Source organism: Orbicella franksi, chromosome 9 (assembly GCF_964199315.1).
Source record: "Orbicella franksi chromosome 9, jaOrbFran1.1, whole genome shotgun sequence".
Lineage (NCBI taxonomy): Eukaryota > Metazoa > Cnidaria > Anthozoa > Scleractinia > Merulinidae > Orbicella > Orbicella franksi.
The window spans coordinates 25,393,296-25,415,103 of record NC_138153.1 but is presented as its reverse complement, the minus strand read 5'-3'; the positions used below and the strand labels follow the sequence as shown (position 1 = coordinate 25,415,103).

At 40.3% G+C, this 21,808-nt stretch overlaps 2 protein-coding genes across 3 annotated transcripts in view; one reads left to right on the top strand and one right to left on the bottom strand.

Annotated features, from left to right (window-relative positions):
* LOC145497201 (beta-mannosidase-like) overlaps positions 1–21,808 on the bottom strand; it is a 32,027-nt gene that overhangs the window by 6,006 nt on the left and 4,213 nt on the right. Inside the window, exons 3-17 of one of the 2 annotated variants that reach the window (XM_081477011.1) lie at positions 21,453–21,487; positions 20,072–20,139; positions 19,104–19,342; positions 18,694–18,796; positions 15,919–15,999; positions 14,993–15,134; positions 14,028–14,121; positions 12,834–12,913; positions 12,432–12,480; positions 11,841–11,982; positions 10,891–11,070; positions 10,163–10,260; positions 9,827–9,895; positions 8,359–8,393; positions 391–451 (exon numbers count right to left, since the gene is read on the bottom strand). In XM_081477011.1, coding sequence (XP_081333137.1) covers positions 391–451; positions 8,359–8,393; positions 9,827–9,895; positions 10,163–10,260; positions 10,891–11,070; positions 11,841–11,982; positions 12,432–12,480; positions 12,834–12,913; positions 14,028–14,121; positions 14,993–15,134; positions 15,919–15,999; positions 18,694–18,796; positions 19,104–19,342; positions 20,072–20,139; positions 21,453–21,487 — 1,476 coding nt within the window. The remainder of the gene's footprint in view (positions 1–390; positions 452–8,358; positions 8,394–9,826; positions 9,896–10,162; positions 10,261–10,890; positions 11,071–11,840; positions 11,983–12,431; positions 12,481–12,833; positions 12,914–14,027; positions 14,122–14,992; positions 15,135–15,918; positions 16,000–18,693; positions 18,797–19,103; positions 19,343–20,071; positions 20,140–21,452; positions 21,488–21,808) is intronic. The other variant, XM_081477012.1, reaches the window with a different exon arrangement.
* LOC145497208 (dapdiamide synthesis protein DdaC-like) lies at positions 2,327–8,346 on the top strand. The gene is made up of 4 exons (XM_081477020.1): positions 2,327–2,368; positions 5,503–6,093; positions 6,350–6,556; positions 7,630–8,346. Exons 2-4 carry the CDS (start codon positions 5,506–5,508, stop codon positions 8,026–8,028), a joined length of 1,194 nt encoding a protein of 397 aa, XP_081333146.1. The 5' UTR covers positions 2,327–2,368; positions 5,503–5,505; the 3' UTR covers positions 8,029–8,346.

Here is a 21,808-nt window from a genome sequence, read left to right as displayed (position 1 = left end):
CTGTCCCGCAAAACCGTCTGTTCTAGACGCTACCTCTAAGCCTACGATATTCAAAGAATGTAGCGTTGTAAGCTACGAATGGTGCGTCCATCATATGACGTAAGCAAAAGGATTCAAAAAGCAAAAAGCTATACTCAAATCACATACATAAGGTTCCATGGTAATAGATGTCCAACAGTAGCAATAAACTTAAACTTAAATAGCCTCCGCAGCACCAGGCAATTCCCTGAATTTCACGAATTTTAATACACTTAACAAACAACTGAGTTGAAAATTTACAGGCATATGGTCTTGTACGCGTAAACGAATATTTTAAACTGCAATCACAGACAAAAGAAGCTGAGACCCTGCCTCAAATCAAACCTAGCAGTCAAAAGAAGCCTGTTTTACCTTCCATCGGCCTCCATATTCCAATGAGGACCACGTGGGAGCCTGCCAGATACTGTTCAACCTAGAAAATGTCAACAAAGAGGGTTACAAGTGAGCAAGTACTGCAAATGACTTCCGCCCATCTACGCATGCGATTTACACCAGCTGCCCAATGTCACGTTGTGATAACATCCAGTTTAGTAGATCGATGTGAAAGCACAGACAACCTTATGGTGTAAAAGTAAACATTCATAGATCAAAAAAGGGATTACCATGTTATGTGCTCGAGTTAACGCCTTGAGATCTGAATTTACTGAGCTTAACGAGAACAGAATGTTTAATACTTCTGCGACAACTACAGTAAAGGAAGTGTTCAAACCGCACTGAGGAGCAGTCATAAATCTCACCCAAACAATTAGACGTCTTAAAACCAGAAAGAGCAACGGGCTTGTGAAACCTTAAGCGGTTTAGTCGAGCAAACAACTAGCCTGAAATGTCAATCATCTCCCGCCCTCAGCCTAATCGCCCGGGGATTAGGTTGAGGGCAGGACTCAGGAGATGTGAGACACTACAGGCTACTAAACAACCGATTCCGCGCCAACTCTTCAAGCCTATGGGTATCCGGTGGTGTAAAGACGGCACATACTATCACACTAAGCTTTCAGTGTGACGCACGGAAGCAGATAGCAGGAGCTTAGCAAGAGAAGGGGGCACTAGGGAGCCCGGGCCTCGCCCTTTACTGGCGCATTTTCCCTTTGGTAAAAAGCATTCTTGAATAAAAGTGTACATTTTCTTCCGAAAGTCGGCGAAAGGTCGACGAAAAAACGCATTTTTGAACTTCTGTCCTCACCCACCTCAGGGAATCAGATCTGAGTCCCGGTATTTTAAAGTTTTATCCAGACTTCCCAACACCCCTGCGTCTGCATAATGTGATTACTACAAGCGCTCTCTTTGGCCATCTATTGCACAAAAATCCGCCCTTATGGTTAGAAAACTCTCTAGTATAGAAAACTACTCCTCAAACTTTCAACTCTTTTCATCTGTTCATATGACGGTATTTTCTTCCACTGTAAGAGTTTTCCTTTTTTCTCTTTCCTCATAACTGATGTTCTTGAAACATGAAAAAAATTCTTATCCGCCTTTTTTCGTTTATTTTTGAGAGAAAATATGTCTTCGACGTGTAGAATACCCGCGAGGGATCAGTAATCATGAATTGGCGCTTTACAGTCCACAACACACAAAAGAAAGGCGGCTTTCTTTAACAAGTACAAAACCTTAGTCAACGCTTTTTGAAGCTAAACGGATATTTCTTTGAAAATCACTGAACCCATGATAACATTTAATTACCTTCCACTTGAAATTGTCGCTAAGTTCTTTCTATTATTAGTAGAATTTTACTAGTATACTAATGCAAATGCTGCAATCTGATTGGCTGAGCTACTCGTGCAGTGACTGTCGACCGTTCACAGAATGCGAAGTTTTTATCGTTTTTCCGAAGTTTGGAAGAAAATTTAGATGTAAATGGATAATTAAATTCTTGAGAAGACTAAAAGCAGGACATTAGTGGTTTCTTGACTTTAAAAACGTGAAATTATTGAAAAAACGGGTGAGCGCGCGTAAACAACAACAAATTTACCAAGGACAATTCAATGCGTGCGATTTTGTTAAAGCGTTAAGTTTAATAATGCGTAGAAAGATAATTAGAAACCGTTATTTGCGTTTATTTCAGTTAGAATTCTACTAAAACAATTAGATTATTCGCTCTCGATTTCTAAGAGGTGATAGTTGATTCAGCCTTCGGCGTCATCAACCATCACCTCATAGAAATCTCGAGCTCATAATCTAATTGCTAATTACTGTTTATCTTAACACTGAATCTTCACCCAATAGTTGCATATCATCATTCATTCAATGACATAGCGGATATGCATATCCTTTCGCATATGTTTGTACGCCCGCAAACAGTCTGACCCAAATCTCGGTGACTCCGATACGAAAGGTAAGTTTCCTTTCGATTGTACCCGAGTATGCTTGTGTAGCTCATCTGATCTTTTCACTGACACGGCAAAATATGTGCTTAACCAAATTTAGCATATATTCGTATTAGGTTCTTGGAATACGCTCGTTTCCGAAAGGCCATCTGAAGTCTCCTTGCTTTTGGTGTGAGCCAAAGGAAAAAGTCTCTCGGCATGTTTTACAGTTTGCTTTGCTCATGTTCGGGCATGCCTCGCGACGAACCTGATTGGTTCATAATCAATTGTTGCCTTCGATGTTTCTCGACTTGTTTGTAACAAATAGTTAAGTACACAGTGATGGCACCAGAACAGCCAGCAGTTACCGATCGCATCACTGTCGCATAAATAACTTTAAGCAATTTACGAAGCTCCATCAAAGTCCTATTCTTTGCCAGTATGTATTATTGGTTCACCGAGCTTTGCCAGCTTCAAGTAAAGGGTAAAGAGTGAAGTGAAAACGAAGGAAGCGAGGCCGAGTGGTTCGGGCGCAGAACTTGGAATCCGGAGGTCGCGGGTTCTAGTCCGGCTCTGACTACTTAGCTGGAGTTGTTTCGTGGTAGACCCTGGTTCACCTCCTCGGTCATGAATGGTCTGCCTCCCGCCAGTTGGGATTTTTAAGCCTATTATGATAAGTTGATATACTTGTTTCTTTCAGTTTAAGTGGTGTATATATACGTAGCTAAGCGCATTGACCACTTAAAAAAACATTTGAACATTTTTTTCGCATTTTCTGACGAACCAAAGCATTGCAGTGATCCTTTATTTCTGCTAACGGCTATCAACCGCTTGACAAGCAGTCATAAAACTCATAAACAGTAAGAAGTCATAAAAAAAATAGAAAAAGCAAACCACTCGCACTTTGGCTTGTGAAGCCCTTGGCGGATTATTCGACCAAACAACCGATTCCGTGCCAACTCCTCAAGCGGTTAATTATGCATCCCCTTTGTTGTAAAGACAACACATACTATAACGCTAAGTTTTCAGTTCCACGCACGCAAGCATACTGTCCTACGCTCTATAAATACTGGGACACATAACAAGACACACCAAAAGCACTTGCCATGTTCGCCTCAACGGTTGATGCCTCTCTGGAATAGGAAACTACCAATAAAACTTCCAGTATCTATCCCTGGTTTAGCAATCTTCCCAGCTTTAAGTAGAAGATGATAAAGTTATTAATGAAGTGAGGCTGAATAGCGTCGCAAATTTAACCTCCGGTGTGACTCAGACAAACAAACCACTCCATGGGCTACTTCTTTGAGATTTACGAATGGAACAACGGCACTCGGGAGCATTTCAGCAAGATATCTCTGGCTCAAAAGTTTAGAGAAAGACCACAATACAATCAATACAATACAATCCTTTATATACCAACGCAACATTTAGGAATAATAAAAACTCATTAAAACATGTGCGTGCTAAACAAATGGAAACAATAAAATTAACTTAAATAATACAAGCAATAAAAATATTTTGATAAAAAATACATATTTATCCACAATATGTATCTTGGACTAATAACACACTTTGAAAGAGGGGGGCAAAATATGGTAGGCTTCTCATGTATATGAAGGCTGTCAATAAATACTCTCCTGAGCAGAAAATATATTTCGTAACGGTTTGCTAATTACACTGGAGTCTGTTCATCACGTATGATTCGTGTTAACTGTAGAGGTCTTTTAGGCCTGAATCCAAAGGAGATAGTAGGCTATTGAAGATTCTGTAAGTTATGCAAGAGCCACTCGAAGGCATCTCTTTCAAATTTGCTTTTTATTTATTTATTTTTTATTTGTTATTCACTGCAGTATTTTCTTCATGACGATGTAACTTTCGCTGTATCCTGTATCAAAAAAAAAACTAGATGCCCGCTCCTGATGTTGTGTTTGTGTTTATGAGATTAGTTACAAATATTTTATCATCGTTTCAGGGTGATTAGAGTATTAAAAAGATTATCATTGTAGGTCATTGTTACTCACCTTCGTCATGAGCAGTTCCGTTAACTTCACCTACATTTTACTCTCTTAAATGGTCGGCGACCCCATCTTTTCTTTTCATGGAGCGCGCCTCCCTTTATTGATTTTCTTCATTTAACAAAAAGCAGTGAAAATTTGTACGTGAAAGTAACGAAAGTTTTCAAAAACGGCAGTGTCTTCAATGCGCATTGTATCGGAAAAGAGCGCGGTGACCCCCATTTGTTTTGCGTTTTGGCAAAAGTTTATATGTCTTGCTGGCTGGCAAGTTTGTAACAAATATGTACGTAGGAACATTTTGGCCGCGAATGTCCTTAACTGCTAGCCATTTTAACCGCAGAATCTCCTTTTTTGACCATTTGCCAAACACTACAAGAGTAGATACAAATACGCACAAAAAAGGTACCAAGGTTAAAGAGTTCAGGAGTGAAGCAAAGCGCGTTTTGTAGCCTCGTGTTGTTTTTCTTTCCTTTTTTCGCTAATAGATATGGGTTATTGACGGAACATCAGGTCAAGAAGGTAGGATATTTGCCAAGTCCTTATTTTGCATGTCTATGGACCGAGACGGAGTCGAGGTCCATAAACTCGCAAGAAATGAACAAGGCCAATATCTGGCCATCTTGACCGCACGAGCCCGGTCAGCAAATGATTTATTATATGGCCTTTGGGGAGTGTTTTTTTTTTTTTTTTTTTTTTTTGCGGAGCACAGCGGGTAGTCCTGAGCGGGCAAGAGAGCGACATCTTGGCCGCTTGGGTAGCCAATCACAGCACACGATTTGGTTCATCTTGCCTGCCCGCCATATACCGTCGAAGCGGCCACCGGTTAAACGGCCACCCCCCATGAGGCGGGCAGTAATCAAAGTCCCGATGAGGGCTATTCTATTGTTTTCACCTCTATTAAGCGGCCAACCCCTTTTGAGCCACTATCCATTTCCCCGAGGGTAGCCGCTTAATAGGGATTGAGCTGTAATTGCGGTTCTACATGAAAAAACTTTGGGCGGGGCCGTAATGCGAATGCGGCCACATAATTGGAAGATTATTAGATAAGGTAGAACAATAACAGTAAATTTTCATGGAATCAGGCTAATTCAAAATATGAATGGTTGCGCTTTAAACGTAATTCCTATATCATTTATCTCCCTTAACAGAATATGGCAGCTCGACTTCTGCGGCTTCGCGCGTCTTTCTCGAGACTTCCTAGGTGCAGTATTCCCGCAACCAGAAAGGCCCATGTCAAAAATATTATTTGCAGTTATTCAGCCCAGAAAAGTCAGGAAGATCCAACAACAAAGATAATTTTTCAGGCACTACCCAGGGAAGAACTGGTCACTAAATTCAAGTCGAGGCTCAAGGACAGGCCGTTCACTGTTGGTTCAACGGGTGAAGGTTTCCCAGAATTCCTGGGAGAACCAAGAGAGTCATTCCCACACGGCGTGCGAGTTATTAATCCGCACCAGTCCTCCCTCACTCAACTGACCGCAAAATGTATGGAGTACGTAGAGGAAAACCACGCACAACATCCCGCCATTTTGTTCCGCGGTCTTCCAGCTGAAACTGCACAAGACTTTGCAACCATTGCAAATGGAATTCCTTGGAAAGCAATGACTAACGAAGGTGGTGCATCGTTCCGACAAAAAATTGACAAAAGTGCAGGAACTTACACTGCTAACGATGATCCAGATGATTTGGCTATCGACCCACATAACGAGTTGTCATACACTGAGGTCTACCCCTCCAAGGTAAGCAGTTTGATAAAGTGTAGAATACACGAATGTGAAATGCTCGAGGTCGTGACCGATATACTATCCAGAGCAACAAAATAGAAAGCTATTTTGTGTACAAGGGACAATAAAGTAAGAGATTTATAGTCTCTTGTTAATAGAACTTAAACACATTAGAAGGCGGAGGATTAATAATGGAAGCGATATCGATTGCAAATGAGTTAACTTTAAGTAAACCTTCAACTAATTGCTACCACTTCTTCTTCCCCAACAGGTTTTCTTTTTCTGCCTGAAAGAACCCGCAGATGGCTGTGGCGGTGAAACAATTTTGGTTAAAAACAGCGAACTCCTCTCCAAACTGGACCCCGAAGTTGTGCGAAAGTTTGAAGAGAAACAAGTGCGCTACTTCAGGTATATGCCAGACAAATCCAACAACAAGTACTTAAGCTGGCAACACGTGTATAACACTGACGACAGAGAGGTAAGCAGGCACATCTTTTCACGCCCATCTCCTAGGACCCAGGCCCTTCACAGATTATCTTTCTACAATGGTGCCACCCTTGTGGTTTTAGGGCATCCTGACTTAAGGTTTACATATACCTTCAGAGGTGTCTCGCGTGCAAGCGATAAAGCGCGTCCGGTTTAAACTGTTCATGCCTAAACTCCTATATCAAATTAAAGCTTATAGAACGCGCTATCAAACTTTAAGTGCGAGCGTCCAAATCACCTTCACCTTGTACACAAACACTTGATGAAATGTGGGATCTCACAACGATCTAATAATATAACAGCACTAAAAAAAGAAAAGAAAACGAAAAGTTGCTTTATTGCATAACGAAGAAAAAGAAAACGAACTTGACTTGTGCACGCGGAAAAAGCTGGCCGCAGAATGTCTTACCCTACTAACAGCAGCTATATACACCTCGCACCTCAAACCCGGTCCCAACCCTCTGCTCCCAGCTGGCAAAATAGTAATTTATACCAATTCAGGATTGTCACAAATTAAATGTTGTGTCGATCTTTTATAGTTTTTCTCTGGAGAAATTTTGAGCTTCATCGTTCCTTGAGTTCTCTAAACGGTCTTATTTGTCTCTTCGCGTCCAGTTCAAAGTCCATTGGTCAGGAAATCAAGTACGCTTTTAATCCCAGTCTCTCAAGGTTGAATGAGCTCCCAGTTTGTATCACTGGCCAAAGTTCTCAGGAATATGACATTTGCTGGCACGTGACAATTGTTAGAGTACCCTTCAGAGCTCGCGTTTTTTTTGGATCGGATAATTAGAAATGGGAACTCGTCGGGTGTTTCGACAAAAAGAGTTGCTAAAAAAGGCGCTTGTTCCCTCATTGCAAAACTGGAAACATTTGTCAAAAGAATTAACTATTCTAATGTCAGTTAGGATTTTTAACCATGTTAATTAGGTTTATTTGTAATATTTGTTCAGTCTGCTTAAGTAGCATACCTGAAAACTAGCTAGCCTATAGTAGCCCGAAGTCAAGTGTATTTACCCGCGATAATCAGAAATTTGTTACTATAATTTTTTATTCCTCTCTTAAAAGGTCGTGGAAAAAAGAGTAAAAGAGCAAGGCAGCAAAATTACATGGGACCACAGCGGGGATTTACACTTCTGGTATAACAGACCCGCCTGTATACAACACCCGGAGACAGGGGAGAAAATCTGGTTCAACCAGGCAACTACTCACAATTGCTCGTACTACCGGCAACTTCCGGGGGGAACTGAAATCCCCGATCACAAGCAACCTGCTCACACTTATTATGGGGATGGCGGCGATATTGAGCCTGTAGTACTGCAGCACATACTGGCTACCGCGTGGACATGCGCAGTAGGATTTAAATGGAGGAAAGGTGATTTGTTGGTGTTGGATAACTTGGCTGTTCAGCACGGCAGACTGGGATTCAAAGGGGAGAGAAAACTCTTACTTTACATGACTGCATAGTGAGCAATTAACAGACAGGGAAACCTTGTTGATATTGCAATAATGAAGTTTTAAGGGCCGCGTGAGACCTGGTGTGTAGTGTGTGCTAATGTAAACGGTAGTTCACTACATACTGTAAGTAGTATACCGCGAAATATCCCACAAGTGACTTGATTTTCTGTAACTACAACACATGGATTTTTTGGTGCAATAAAACAGGATGCCGTGATCCAAAACAAACATCGCTTGGTTTCACGACAATCAATTGAAAACCGCTCGAAATACTTACAAGTATTCTCTGGATTCTTAATCTGTTTTAGAAATAACTGTTTACATAAAATAATCACTTACTGCCAGTATATTGTACCCATGGTTTTTCCTTTCCCCTGCCGAAAGAAACAAGTCAACAAGGAGTGAGGACCCTTATAAACATAATCTAAGTTCCGCTGCATGGAGTTGGGCCTCGACACTCAATTATTGTGTCAATACCTCGTCCACACTTTCGTGCTTTCGTGCTCTTGTATTCACGTCGATACGATTCTACATCTGGCTTTGTAGAAGCAAAGAAAATAAATTCTCACTATTGAAGTTTTTAACACAATATAAGAAAGAAATTGAATCTTTCTCTCTTTGGTTACACTAGTTGAAAGTCTCTCTTTTTACACCTTCCTTTCAACCAGATATTTCTTTTCTATTTCTTCGCTCCAACTTTCAGTGAATCAGCAGGGAAAACATAATCTTTTCTCCTTTGAGTTAAAAGCTTAGTTGATATACTATACATCCCTAGCCTTCCCAACCCCACCAAGGTTTCTTTTTGCTTCCCTTAGGCTTCCCTGATGTAGCTGTGTGTGCGAGTACAACGGTTCTATTTATATCTATATTTTTTCTTTTCTCTGTTTCGAGTTACTATCATCGTTAACCCGTATTGTAAGTAACGTACGTAGTTGAATGTTTTCTGCAAGTAGTGTAAGTATCGAATCGTAAGTAGAATATAGTATTGTTAGTAGCATAAGTTGCCACATTGTAAGTAAGGTAAGGTAAGGTAAGGTAAGGTAATGTAACTTAAAGTAAGGAATGTAAGAAACACAAGTATCGCATTGTGAGTTAAGTATTATGTAAGCAGCTTGTATTGAAAGTAGTGTAAGTAATTATGCGTTTTGCAATTAAATTTTTGGAGACAAAGAGGGATTGAGATATTTAATAACTTAGCTCTACCGCTACAGTGTGGATGACCGGTCAACCGTATCAGTGTGAATAGTGCCTAAATTCAGATGAGAATGAGCCAGCTCAGTGGGCGCGATAACCAAGTTATTTCTCGCATTCACACCGAAAAGTTTCGTTCCGCTTTCTAGGCGTTTATCAGATTGTGCGATCTTTTTCACTTCCAAGGCAAAAAACAGAAATTAACTGCCTAACCTATCACCTCTATTTACATCCCATTCGCGTATCTAGGTAAGATCTCGGCTTTAAACTGGCTGATTACGAGGTCCTGAGTGTGGGATGGGCTATATCTTTTCAACAAGTTTTCCAGTTCAATGTTAATGCATTTTTGCCCTTCATTTCCTTTTTTCTTCCTTTTCCTTTGCGAATGTAGTATGTATTTTGCTGCTTATAACACGAGGGAATCACCGTCTGCTTTGATATCAGGCTTGGAAATTAAAAGTGCATAGTTAAGGTGTACAAAGGAATATGTTGTTGTAGGTCCCAGCCCCCGTAGAGTAGTTCTTCTCCCATGATGCCGAAGCCTTCCCTCCAACCCACTCCCTTCGAGGTTGTCTACATAACTAAACTGAACAACGTAACAGTAAACAAACCTTACCTGTACTAATTCACTCTGTAAACGCCTGTAATGTTCAGTTTCTGTCTTCATACACTGAGCTTGAGTCACCTGTGGCAGGAAAAAGTGTTAAATCCCTTGATATTAATTCCACAATGTGTTGTCCGCGTGACTGAAGTAAATTCCTCCACATCCTCTAGAGTAACGTGCAGTAGGACACAAAAAATTTAGCCAAGAGGTTCCAAGATGGAGAAAAGTGTTGATTGACTACCCCAACCCGTCAGATAAAAGCTTTTTGCTGGAGAATCTCAAACAATGGATAACTTGCTTTAGATTCTTTGGTCAGTGTTAGAGACACAAGAGGTAACTTGCCAATACCTGAGTAATGAATAGAGTGTCCATAAATTTCTTCAAAGGATCCGACGAGCTGGGCAGTTTAAAGTGCTTTTGGGCTTGGTACAGCATTTGCTCATTACCTACATTGCAAAACAGATCATAGAATAAACTGGAGCGGTCCTCAGAGCCGGAGCGTATCCCTGTTTCATGATACAACCTAGGTAGTTGGCAGTCTTGTTTGCACGCGATGACAAAATGAGCGAGCGGAGAAGCCGGCTTGCGGAAATCACTTCCAGCAGGTCACCTTTTTTATTTCAGATTTTATTTCATGAAAGCCGGGCTAACTATTGTTTTGGCCTACTGTTCCCGATTATTATCCGACTGTACCCAACCACCCCCACATAAAAATAAATGTATGTGTTGGTCAAGAGCGTTGAAAACGAGTTTCTATAAACATTTTTTATCGCAACAACTTAAAAGTATTATAGCTTTTGAAATCTCAGAAACATACTCAACAGCCAGAATGTCCAGATTTTGATTGAAAAGAAACGAGGAATACAATGCGCAAAAACCCTTGGTCAGTATCTCCACATTTGTACTAAAATTTGCTCCTTTACTCCCGAAGTTCCTAAAATCTGCACCTTCTATGCCACATCGTTGCAGGCTACGTTAGTCAGCAAAAACTGGTCATTTTCCCTTTTGTTACTTGCGGTTACAGCGTTTCAAGTAAAGGGCGTTACGTGCTAGTTACATGTAGCCATGACACTGACCGTCTCCGTGATGTTGCCGATGTTCCATGAACGCACTATCATAGGTCCAGTCCCCTTCCACGGACACCTCAGCTAGGGTTTCAAATGAAGGGTAGGACTGGAAACCATACTCGGACGCAAAGCGAGGCTTGGGGTAGCCACTTACATTCCAACAGTCCATTTTATAGTCATAGAAATGCACTGCGGGGAAAAAAAGGAAGCTATCTATTTGGCATTTTCGGATGGTTTTCCAATTCTAATCATGACGCGGTTTACAATGAAGTGTCAAAAAACTAAAACCAAAGTAGTTACCCGAGCCAATCACAAAGGACACAGATAATCTAATGAACCAATCACAACTGAAATACGTGTAGCCGAGGAAAAGCGCGGGAAAACGGGAGCGAGCGGGTCACGATTGCTTTTGGTTTTACTTCTGATTGGGTGACAAAGTGGCGTGAGTTTTTTCAAGCCAATCGTGCAGCGTAGTTATGCAAAACCTATTACTATTCCACGCTCAAGTAAAACACAATGAACCCATCAGGGTTCAAGGCAATATGAAACTTGCAAGTGATGTAAACGGTGGGAAAACACATATACATGGAAGAAAAGTTACATGTGGTTTTGAATTTGCACTTGATAGGTAGAGCAGTTGTAGTAGTGGTTTGAAGAATCCTCAGTACGGAACCGCAAATTTACCATACATTTTGGGCCAGGATGTTGCAAAGAAATGTACGCTCTTCATAGTTGTAAATGAGCAAAACTGTTTGCGAATTCATTTCACACATTCTTCGAGTGTTGCGATAGGATTAAATCAAATATTTTGATTTTTAAAAAAAAAACTTTGTTTGAACATTGCACCCGCAATTAACCAAAATGAAACAACAGATTAAAATAAACCAAAAGTTCAGATAATAATTATCCAGCATTAAGTTACTTTTAGATCCATCCTAACCTCGTTGAAAAATACTTACCATCTCCCCAGTAAGGACTGCTTGGTGTTTTCGCTATCCACCCCTCCTTCTCTGTGTCTACTCCGTTTGAAGGTGAGGAGGAAAGAAAAGGTCGGCTTTTGTCTTCTTCTTCCAATGTCTCTCTGATAGTGTCAATGTAAAGCTTAAGCACAAAGAGAAGACGACAACAATTTATCACACCCGAAACGGCTTCCAATAATTGAAATATAGACTATGATCATTAGCAGCAAAACTGGGAGCGGAACAACCGAAATTACCATGTAAAACTAAACGAGTCGGGCAGCCCATCAAACAAGTCCTCCCTCACAGAACAATTCTTACAGGGTATAACCTCTCTCCTTATAGATACCAGTCTCAAGAGGCTTCTTCTCTGAAGTATTAACCCAAGCCTTAAAATAGAAGTGTAAGGAAAGAGCGCACGTACTTCTACCTAAATTTCCCTTCTCCCTGCCTTTTGTACACCTGCCACGCAAACATAAACCTCCGTACATCGGACACCCGTAAAAACTCTAAAATGTTAGCAGTATGCGAGCTAATAATAACCGGGTAATGAACATAAATACATTTTAAAGAAGAGGGAAGAGGACTTACTTTCACATAGTCCTTGGCGTACCTACTAAACGTGGAACTCGTGTTGTACCTGTAAAAAATTGAAGCGACAAGATCCACGAATTATAATTTGTACAAAGACATACGTGGCAACGCTTGTCCCACCCTTTTGAAAAGAACATGACATAAAATAATGCTTCTTCTTTCTTAGCAAGTAAGACAAGTTGACTTAAAAGCTCGAAACGCCGGTATGATTCTTTACACTTCTAACATAAGTACACTCGAACAGTTGTGCAACACGGTTTTCCTTTCAACTTTTAACACGATAAGCAACCTCCTTCGCAGACTTTCAACATTCTTTGAGCACTCTGACTATGTCACTAAGGAAGGAAGAAATGGTTCATATTTATAAGGCGATGAAAAATGAGCGAGGAGTTCATTTACCAGTCTTCAGCCAAAGCAGCTTCGTTTTCATTGTTGCCACTCCATAGCATTACTGATGGATGATGATGAAGGCGTCTCACCTGGAAACAAACAATAATAAATAATAAAAATTCGGCTGGCAAAATAAATCATTGCTACGGGAGGTGCATTGACCTCATGGTTAGTGCGCTCGTCTCCGGATCAAGCAGTCCGGATTCGAGCCGTGGTAGTAGTAGTAACAATCTTTTATTAGGAAGCTCCATCACTAAAAGTGGTTTACATAGAGGTCCTAGAGGTCGGAGACATCGCGTTGTGTTCTTGGGCAAGACACTTTACTCTCACAGTGCCTCTCTCCACCCAGGTGTATAAAAAAACCCGGCAAATATGCTGACGGGTAACTCTGCGATGGACTAGCATCCCATTCAGGGGGGAGTTGAAATATTCCTATTCACTTCATGCTACAGAAACCGGGATAAGCTCCGACCTGATGGGGCAATTGACTCGCATGTGAACTTTACCAAAGGAATGCGAGTGGAAATCGTGAAAAAAGAGGTCGATTTGTTGACTGGTATCATATACAATAAATGAATAAACCGTCATTTAAACAAGAAGAAATTTAAGCAATAAACTTGTGGGGTTTTGTAAGGAGAAACAAAGGTGTTTCAAATTAGAATATACAGTGTAAAAGGTTAAATATTCTACTATGTACACATGAAATAACGAAAACCTGAATTATCAGAATAAGGGGGGATTGTGAATGTCGCTCTAGACTACGAGGCAACTCGGAACTGGCCTATTTAATCATGCGTTGAGGAACGGGTATTAATTCAGTGTGTGTATTATGAAAGCCAAGCTGTATTGATTAATCTCTTTTACGATAGTTACAGAAATTCTCGCGTGCTCACTGGCTAATTTTCATTGTCAATACTAAAGCGGACAGACACATGAATTTATAATTTATGTGAGGCGTCAATGAACGAGAGCAGACAATTTGACAATTTGTTGTCGTAAAAAACTAATTGAAGTTAGTTTTTCATGCGTCTCTCCTGTTATTGATAATGAATTTCGTCATAACATTGTCAAAATAGTCTGCGGATCCACTCGGCTATCCCCTCGTGGATCCACATGCCAGCTGCTTTGACAATGTTGTGACGAAATTCATGATCAACGACAGGACAGACGCATGAAAAACTGGCGTCAATTTGTTAATTTTACCTGATATCGCACTTCTTCTTTGACTGAGTTCAAGAATTCCTGATCTGCTGGGTACATGGCGCAAGCAAACATGAACTCCTCCCACACAAGTAATCTACAGAGCAAATATTGATATGTTTGTCATTTTTCCACAAAATCATGAGTCGTGGAGATCATTTGGGAAAGGCAGGCTGTAAATGGAAACCAGTGAGAACGTATAGTACTAATGCCAATCTTGGTAAACTTGGCTGCTTTTTGTTAATGAACGGATAAAAGAATTAATTGTTTCTTTAAGGACAAGCGTGGTGGCTTATGGTTAGTGCGCTCGGCTCCAGAGCGAGCGGTCCGGGTTGGAGCCCTGGCCAAGGACACTGTGTTGTGTTCTTGGGCAAGACACTTTACTCTCACAGTGCCTCTCTCCACCCGGGTGTATAAATGGGTACCGGCGAATTTAACGCTGGGGTTAACCCTGCGATGGACTAGCATCCCATCCAGGGGGGAGTAGAAATACTCCTAGTCGCTTCATGCTACAGAAACCGGGATAAGTGCCGACCTGATGGGCCACTTGGCTCGTAAGCACACTTGACCTTGTAAATGACTATTTGGCTTGTCTCCTTGTTTTATTGAAGCACACATTTTCACTCTTCTATTTTACAATAAGTGCACAAATCGTTGCGCGCTCATTGGCTAATTTTCATTGTCAATAAGGGGACAGACACATGAATTTACAATTAATGCGATGCGTCAACAAGCGAGAGCGGACAATTTGAATATTTATTTATCGTAAAAAACAAATTGATCTCAGTTTTTTATGCATGTGTCTTGTTATTGACAATGAATTTTGTCATAATATTGTCAAAGTAGTCTGTGTATCTGCTCGGCTATCACCTTGTGGATCCACAGCTACTTTGACAATGTTATGACAAAATTCATGATCAATAACAGGACAGACGCATAAAAAACTGATGTCAATTTGTTAACTATACCCTAATTCATCTGCTATGCTGTAGAACTCATCATGTTGATAGATCCCTCCTCCCCAGTTCCTCAAGACATTCATGTTTGCATCAGCAGCAGACTGCAGTAGATTCCTGAGAACCGAGCTGGTTACACGGTCCTCAAAGGCATCTGGGAAAAAAACAAAATGCAACCTTTCAAAGGGACACAGTTAGCTTTGAGACCACGCTGACCTGGACTACTTTGAAAAGAGTTCACCTCAACCAGAAATCAAAGATACTCGTTGAGTTCATCTAGAAATCCGCTTCAATCTTCGCAGTGTTTTGCTTGATTTTCAGTCGTTTACTGAAAAACCTGTTTTTGAGTGTGCTTTTGCTCATCCTATGATATTATTTCATCATATTTGGTTAAAGGCAGTATGGATCGTGTCTCTGTGATGTGGAAATTAGCTATGAAATGGTATCTAGTGTGCATGTGCGCCAGCTGACTGTGTCCCTTTAACAGAGTACTTGTTACCTCACAAAAACAAATTTCTAAAATTATTTGATTAATCAGTAACTTCAACACAAATTCTCCCATATAAATAAAAACTACAACTTCACAGGGCTGATTTACATGAAAAAATTCATGTCGCACAGTTGCCTCAAGCTTATCGTGTTTGACGAAATTGTACATCAGTTCTAACAATAGGCGAATTTCAATACATTAAATTTCAGCTTGATAGTGAACTCCAGAGGCACAAAGAAGAGAAAGAAACATGCCCACTCAATTTCCTTTGTTTGTGTCCTGTAGGGCTAGCTGAAAAGCTGAATAATTTAAGATATCAAGAACAGTCTATTCCTTACCAAAAATTGTAGGCACGCAATAAGTACAGAGGGTCTTTTGCAGAAAGTTAGGAAGCTGTAGCCATTTGCATACATTGCTACCTGTTATTTTAAATTTGATTCATGTGTACCTGCTGGAATCCAGTTAGCTCCTTTTAGAAACATTGGTAAATCATTGATCTCAAAGTGAAATCCCCGTCCTGAAACAGAAGCTATATTAATAATGGTTACAATAACCCAGAAGTGCATAGGAACTAGGAACTACATAATTAAAATAACGTGAGAAAAACTGGGAGAGTGGGTGCTCTTGACATGCCCTGGCTACGGTTGGCGAAATGGTGCAAAATTCACAAAGTTTATATTCATTCACATTTAATGTTGTTATTATTATTCACGAATATATTCATTCACATTCAACAACTAAATTTATATTCAAGAAATATATTAATTCACATTTAACGACGTATTTCGTATTCACGAATATATTTACTCACATTTACGGGATGTATTCATTCACATTCAACGGTATATATTCATTCACATTCACGATCAAAATATTGGTTCAACACGGTGCAATATTCATTCAACATTTTCTGCGCACCGCCTTCGCGCACCATTAGGTCCCAGCTCCCGCTCTATTCTGAACAAAGGAAGGCCTATTATATGAAGGGGTAGAACAAAGACAAAAGACCCCAAACATACACAACTGAACATAAACATTACATGGGCTAGATGAGATAACAGACTGCTCGATGATTTCGGATGAGCAAGTAGATAATCTCGTACAACGTTTTATGAGTGATCATGGGACTTTGTTCGGGTATTCCTTGGTGACCGGACATCTTCGATCATTATAGGTCTCAGAGTTCAACGGGAAGGAATCAGGGAGAGTACTGACCGCGTTGACCCTGGAAACTCTAGAATCCGCTAGGCTGTCATAATTTCTAGGAGAGCGTATTCTGTGGCTGCTCCAAATAGTTTGTGGCATATTGACGGACACCATAGCCTGGTTACTGTCATGCACGGGGGTATTGATGATTTTCCTTTAATCTTTAATCTTTAATCTTTAAAAAGGTACTCCTAAAACAATGTAAAAAAACTATACTAGCGTTATTGTTTTTTTTTTGTTTGTTTAAATGTTCTACTAATAACAGAACTGTAGCATTGTCCTAGATTTGCACCCCTCAGCGACGCAAAGGTTTTAGTGGCCATCAAGGGTGCGAAGTGACCATAGGGGTGAAAATGTGAGCGTGTCTTACGACAGCCCAGCTGATTCTAGAGTCTCCAGGGTCAACGTGGCCAATACTCTCCCTCTCTCATCCCGTTGACTGATCACTCATCATGAAACGTTCTACGAGATTGTCTAGTTGCTCATCCGAAATCAACGAGAAGCCCATACTCCACAATACGACGTTTCAAGAAGCATTTGAACTATTTTTGTCCACGTGAAACCCAACAATCTTTGTTGCAGAAGGAAAAATAAAAATTAGAAATAAATTATTTAGAGAGGAAGAGCGGGTTTTCATTCAGACCCTCTTATCCTGGTCGAATTGGTATTTGGAGATGCTGTTTTTTTGTGGGGGGAGGAAAACTGGAGAACCCAGAGGAAAACCCTCGGAGCACGGCGAGAACCAACAACAAACTCATCCCCGGGTCAAACTGGTGGTAGGCGAGGGCTCTCACCACTGCGCCATCCCCGCTCCCCAAGAACTACCTCCGATATTGAAATCGAGTTAAGAAGACCTTTGGGCTGGTCACAGAATACACTGCAAAGTTTGTGCAGTTTAATGAGTCATGTCGTATCCATTCTCCATGCAAAAGACATATATTTCCCACTATTTCATTCAGTACTGCGCAATGATACTGACAAAAGGTAGTAATTGCTGGAGAGCTACACTCGAATCTTATTTGGATGTTCTCTCTCAATCCTACTTCCGCGGTGTTCCATTCCCGTTCGCACTCTTGTAGGAGATCGAAAGCTCCTGCCAATGTAACATTTGTGTTTGGGGTCTTGGGTCTTTGTTCTACCCGTTCATATAATAAGGCTTCCTTCGTCCGCCATATTGCGTTCAGAAATTATAGAGCGTGAGCTGGGACCTAATGATGCGCGAAGGCGGTGCGCAGAAAATGTTGAATGAATATTGCACCGTGTTGAACCAATATTTCGATCATGAATGTGAATGAATATATACCGTTGAATGTGAATGAATACATCCCGTAAATGTGAGTAAATATATTCATGAATACGAAATACGTCATTAAATGTGAATTAATATATTTCTTGAATATAAATTTAGTTGTTGAATGTGAATAAATATATTCGTGAATAGTAATAACAACATTAAATGTGAATGAATATAAACTTTGTGAATTTTGCACCATTTCGCCAACCATACCTGGCAGGGTGTACAGCACTCTGTTCTTGGGCAAGATACTTTACTATCACAGTGCCTCCCTCCACCAAGAAGTGCAATGGTTAATGAAAAATTTAATGCTGAGGGATGGACCAGCCTCCCATGTAGGAGAGATTAGAAAATAATACTCTTAGAGACAAGCTCTGACACTATGGGACACTTCGCTGCAATGATGACTTAACCCTTTTTACCAGATGTGTATATATTTAAGCAATAGGGCACTTTTTCCCTGTTTACATAGCCTCATCCAAGCACGAGGAGGGCTGAGAGAATTCAAGCCAGTTATGCAAATCCTTGACTACGTCTTGGGTTTGCATAACTTTCAAGAATTCCCCCAGCCCTGTGAGTGTTTAGATGAGGCTATGTAACCACAGAAAAAGTGCTCTATTGCTTTTATAAAATAATTCTCAAAAATACATGCAAATCTAAAACATCACAAACGTGTTTACATACTCTCATCTAAACACACCTATCAACCAATGTTCAACTAACCTGGAGCATCCTTTATATGCTCCTGTACAAGATTGACTTTTCTGAAGCCCATGTTACGGCTAACACTTGACTGTTCCTTACCAGAGAAGCTCACGAACACCACCTGTTGATATGGAAAAAAGAGGTTAAGGCTGCATTATAACCTAGTGGCCCATCAGGCCAGAGCTTGTCCCAGTTTCTGTAGCATGAAATTAAGAGGAGTATTGCACTCCTTCCTGGATGAGATGCTAGTCCAGGGTTACCTCCTGGCATGAAATTTGCCGGTACCCATTTAAAATATACACCTGGGTGGAGAGACAACTCAAGACAATGACCCTAGGTAACACACTATGTTTAAAAAATGTCATTTTAAGTAAACATAAGAACAGACATCCTGCTTTTACAAATTATGTTGTTGATGTGATTATTACCTTAACAGTGTATAAATTAGGTTTTCCATAACCTTGAGGCCACCAAGGTTTTATACAATCTTTCTCTGTAAAAGACATGACTGGTAAAGAAACTTTCTGTAAACCTTGTGACAGTTTAATGGGAAGTTTCTGAGAACGTGACATCTGAGGAAGGCTGAGAAGGAGTGTACCAGTCACGCCATCTTCAGCTGCATCAATAAACGTCGTTACTAATAACTGCCATGTAACATTCACGGAACCTGAAAGAGAGCAAGTCAGAATGTTTTAATTAAATATGTATCACCATTTAAACTTTAAGTTGATTCCCATTCCTTCAAATACGGGGCTCTGCAGGTTAATTGACATTGAAATTGTCTGAAACTCATTCCCTTGCTAGGTACAAGTTGCAGTGTAACATTGAGAAAATTATCTAAAATGAAAACAGTGCATGGGTAACCATATTTACAAAAGAGACATGACCAGGTTAAGGTTACGTCTGCATATGAGCCAAGTGGCCAATCAGGCTGGAACTTATCCCGGTTTCTGTAGCACAAAGTGACTAAGAGTATTTCTACTCCCCCTTGGATGGGATGCTAGTCCATCACAGGGCTTAACCCCTCAGCATTAAATTTGGTGGTACCCATTTGTACTCCTGGATATTTGTACACCTGAGTGGAGAGAAGGACTGTGAGAGTGAAGTGTCTTGCCCAAGAACAAAACACAGTGTCCCTGGCTAGGACTCAAACCCGGCCCACTCTATCCAGAGGCGAGTGCACTTACCATGAGGCCACCACGCCTTCACAAGATCAGGTAAAGGAACCTCATAATTTCTTGCAATATGATAAACCATGATAAACCATGTCCCTTCCAATTATTTTCAAAATTATTTGAAACAATAACTATTGTAAGGGTATGCAGTGCAATCTGAGGTTAAACATTAAAGTAAACAACATTGCAAAATTCAAAGTTAAGATATACGGTGAAAGAACCTTTAGTTGGTGTTACTGTAATGTCCCTTATAACAGCTGAGTCATAAGCCTGCAGCAAAACATTCCGCCTGTAGATTAAACAAATTAATAACTAATGTGAAGATCATCTGACATATGTAGCATTTAAGGGTGTAAATGTATTGAAAAACAACGCAGCTTAGTCTCTGTGACAGCTAGCTAGCACACACGGAACACAAAGTCACAAGAAACACCATTCAGGTGCTGGATTTCAGACTGCAGTTTTAATTAGGTTCAATTTCCAGTAGCCTTGAGAGTTCAGTTCTCAGATCATGTGTGTACTAAAGGAACCCGCAGTCAAGTGTCAATCGACACTCTTGATTGATACCCTTGATTGACATCTTGATCGATACTCGATCGACATCCCGATCAATACTTGGTGGACATGTAATCGACACCAGATGATAACAGCTAGTCAATAGGCAGCCAACTGTCAACCCACTCATATGTATCAATCAAAACTTAGTTGACTCCTGACCAACTGTAGACCAAGATATCAATCAAGTGTCAATCAAGTGTCAATGGTGTCAATGGAGTGTCAATTGAGTATCGATCAAGTGTCCAAGGAGAGTATCGATCGACACTCAACCATGGATGCCTTTAGTACACATTATCCCAGTTCTCATCCTCCTTGAATGGCTGGATCACTGGTCCACATCACTTGTCCATGGATAATGTCACACCCACAGTGTGAGACAAGGAACATGGACTAACAAAGTGACTGGAAATACAGCCTAACCAGAGATGCTAAGAGTTTTAATAGTAAAAAATATTTACCTTATGTTTGAAATGTTTTAACCTTATAAATTTTGGTCTAGTTAAGAAAAGAGCAGATTATGAATATCACACATTACTATAAATCTACTAGCGTTCTATCACAAAAGCTGTTCTCTGATTGGCTACACTACTCACTATTGTGATAGATAATGAGTAGCGTAGCAGTGTGCCCTTTGTTAACAAAATGAAGGCCCCTTCTTGGCATTTTCAAAGTGTCTGTGAAGAAGATTTAGACAAAGTTTTGAACAACTGAAAGATTTATACTAAAACAATTAGATTATTCGCTCTCGATTTCTATGCAACACAGTTGACTCAGGCTGGGCCCTCGTCAACTATCAACCGATAGAAATCTCAAGCTCGAGTCTAATTGTTAAATATTAACATAGAAACATGTTTATTATAACAAACTAGTTAATATGACTAATGGGTAACTATTATTTAAAAAAATCTAATTTAGAGCAAGATGTGCTTTACACTGAAATGTTACATCAGTTTTAAGCACTTCACTTTGACTAGACAAAAATTTCAACATTATTTGTTATTTGAATCAGCAGGTCAGGATTAATAATGAAGTTTAAAAACATACCAAATCCCCTGTGGAACAAAGGCTGGTCCCCAGTCCTACAAAAGAAAGTAAAATAGACATGAGACAAGGGTTGTTTTAATCTTACCAATTGCAAGAGCTTCTTAAGACACTGCGGAGTACTTGTTTCTTTAACTACCAATAATTACATGCTCTGAGGTAAAATTCAACCCTTCAAGGCATGCTATTTAAATCTATTTCAAAGCCACTTTATTTATTGTCAGCCCTTAGGGTGCCAAGCTACAGTGTAATACAGTCAGAGGGAGATTGTGAGCAAGAAGAGCTTACTTTGAAGACCTCAATGAAGTAGGAGAGTTTTGAAGTAACATAAAATGAGAAGGACAGCAAAAACAAAAACA

What these genes read in the sequence shown, in the direction of transcription:
- LOC145497208 (XM_081477020.1), top strand. Translation starts at nt 5,506, where the DNA reads ATGGCAGCTCGACTTCTGCGGCTTCGCGCGTCTTTCTCGAGACTTCCT. An exon ending in CTGAGGTCTACCCCTCCAAG is followed by an intron (nt 6,094 to 6,349) that starts GTAAGCAGTTTG and finishes CTTCCCCAACAG; the next exon opens with GTTTTCTTTTTCTGCCTGAA. An exon ending in ATAACACTGACGACAGAGAG is followed by an intron (nt 6,557 to 7,629) that starts GTAAGCAGGCAC and finishes CTCTCTTAAAAG; the next exon opens with GTCGTGGAAAAAAGAGTAAA.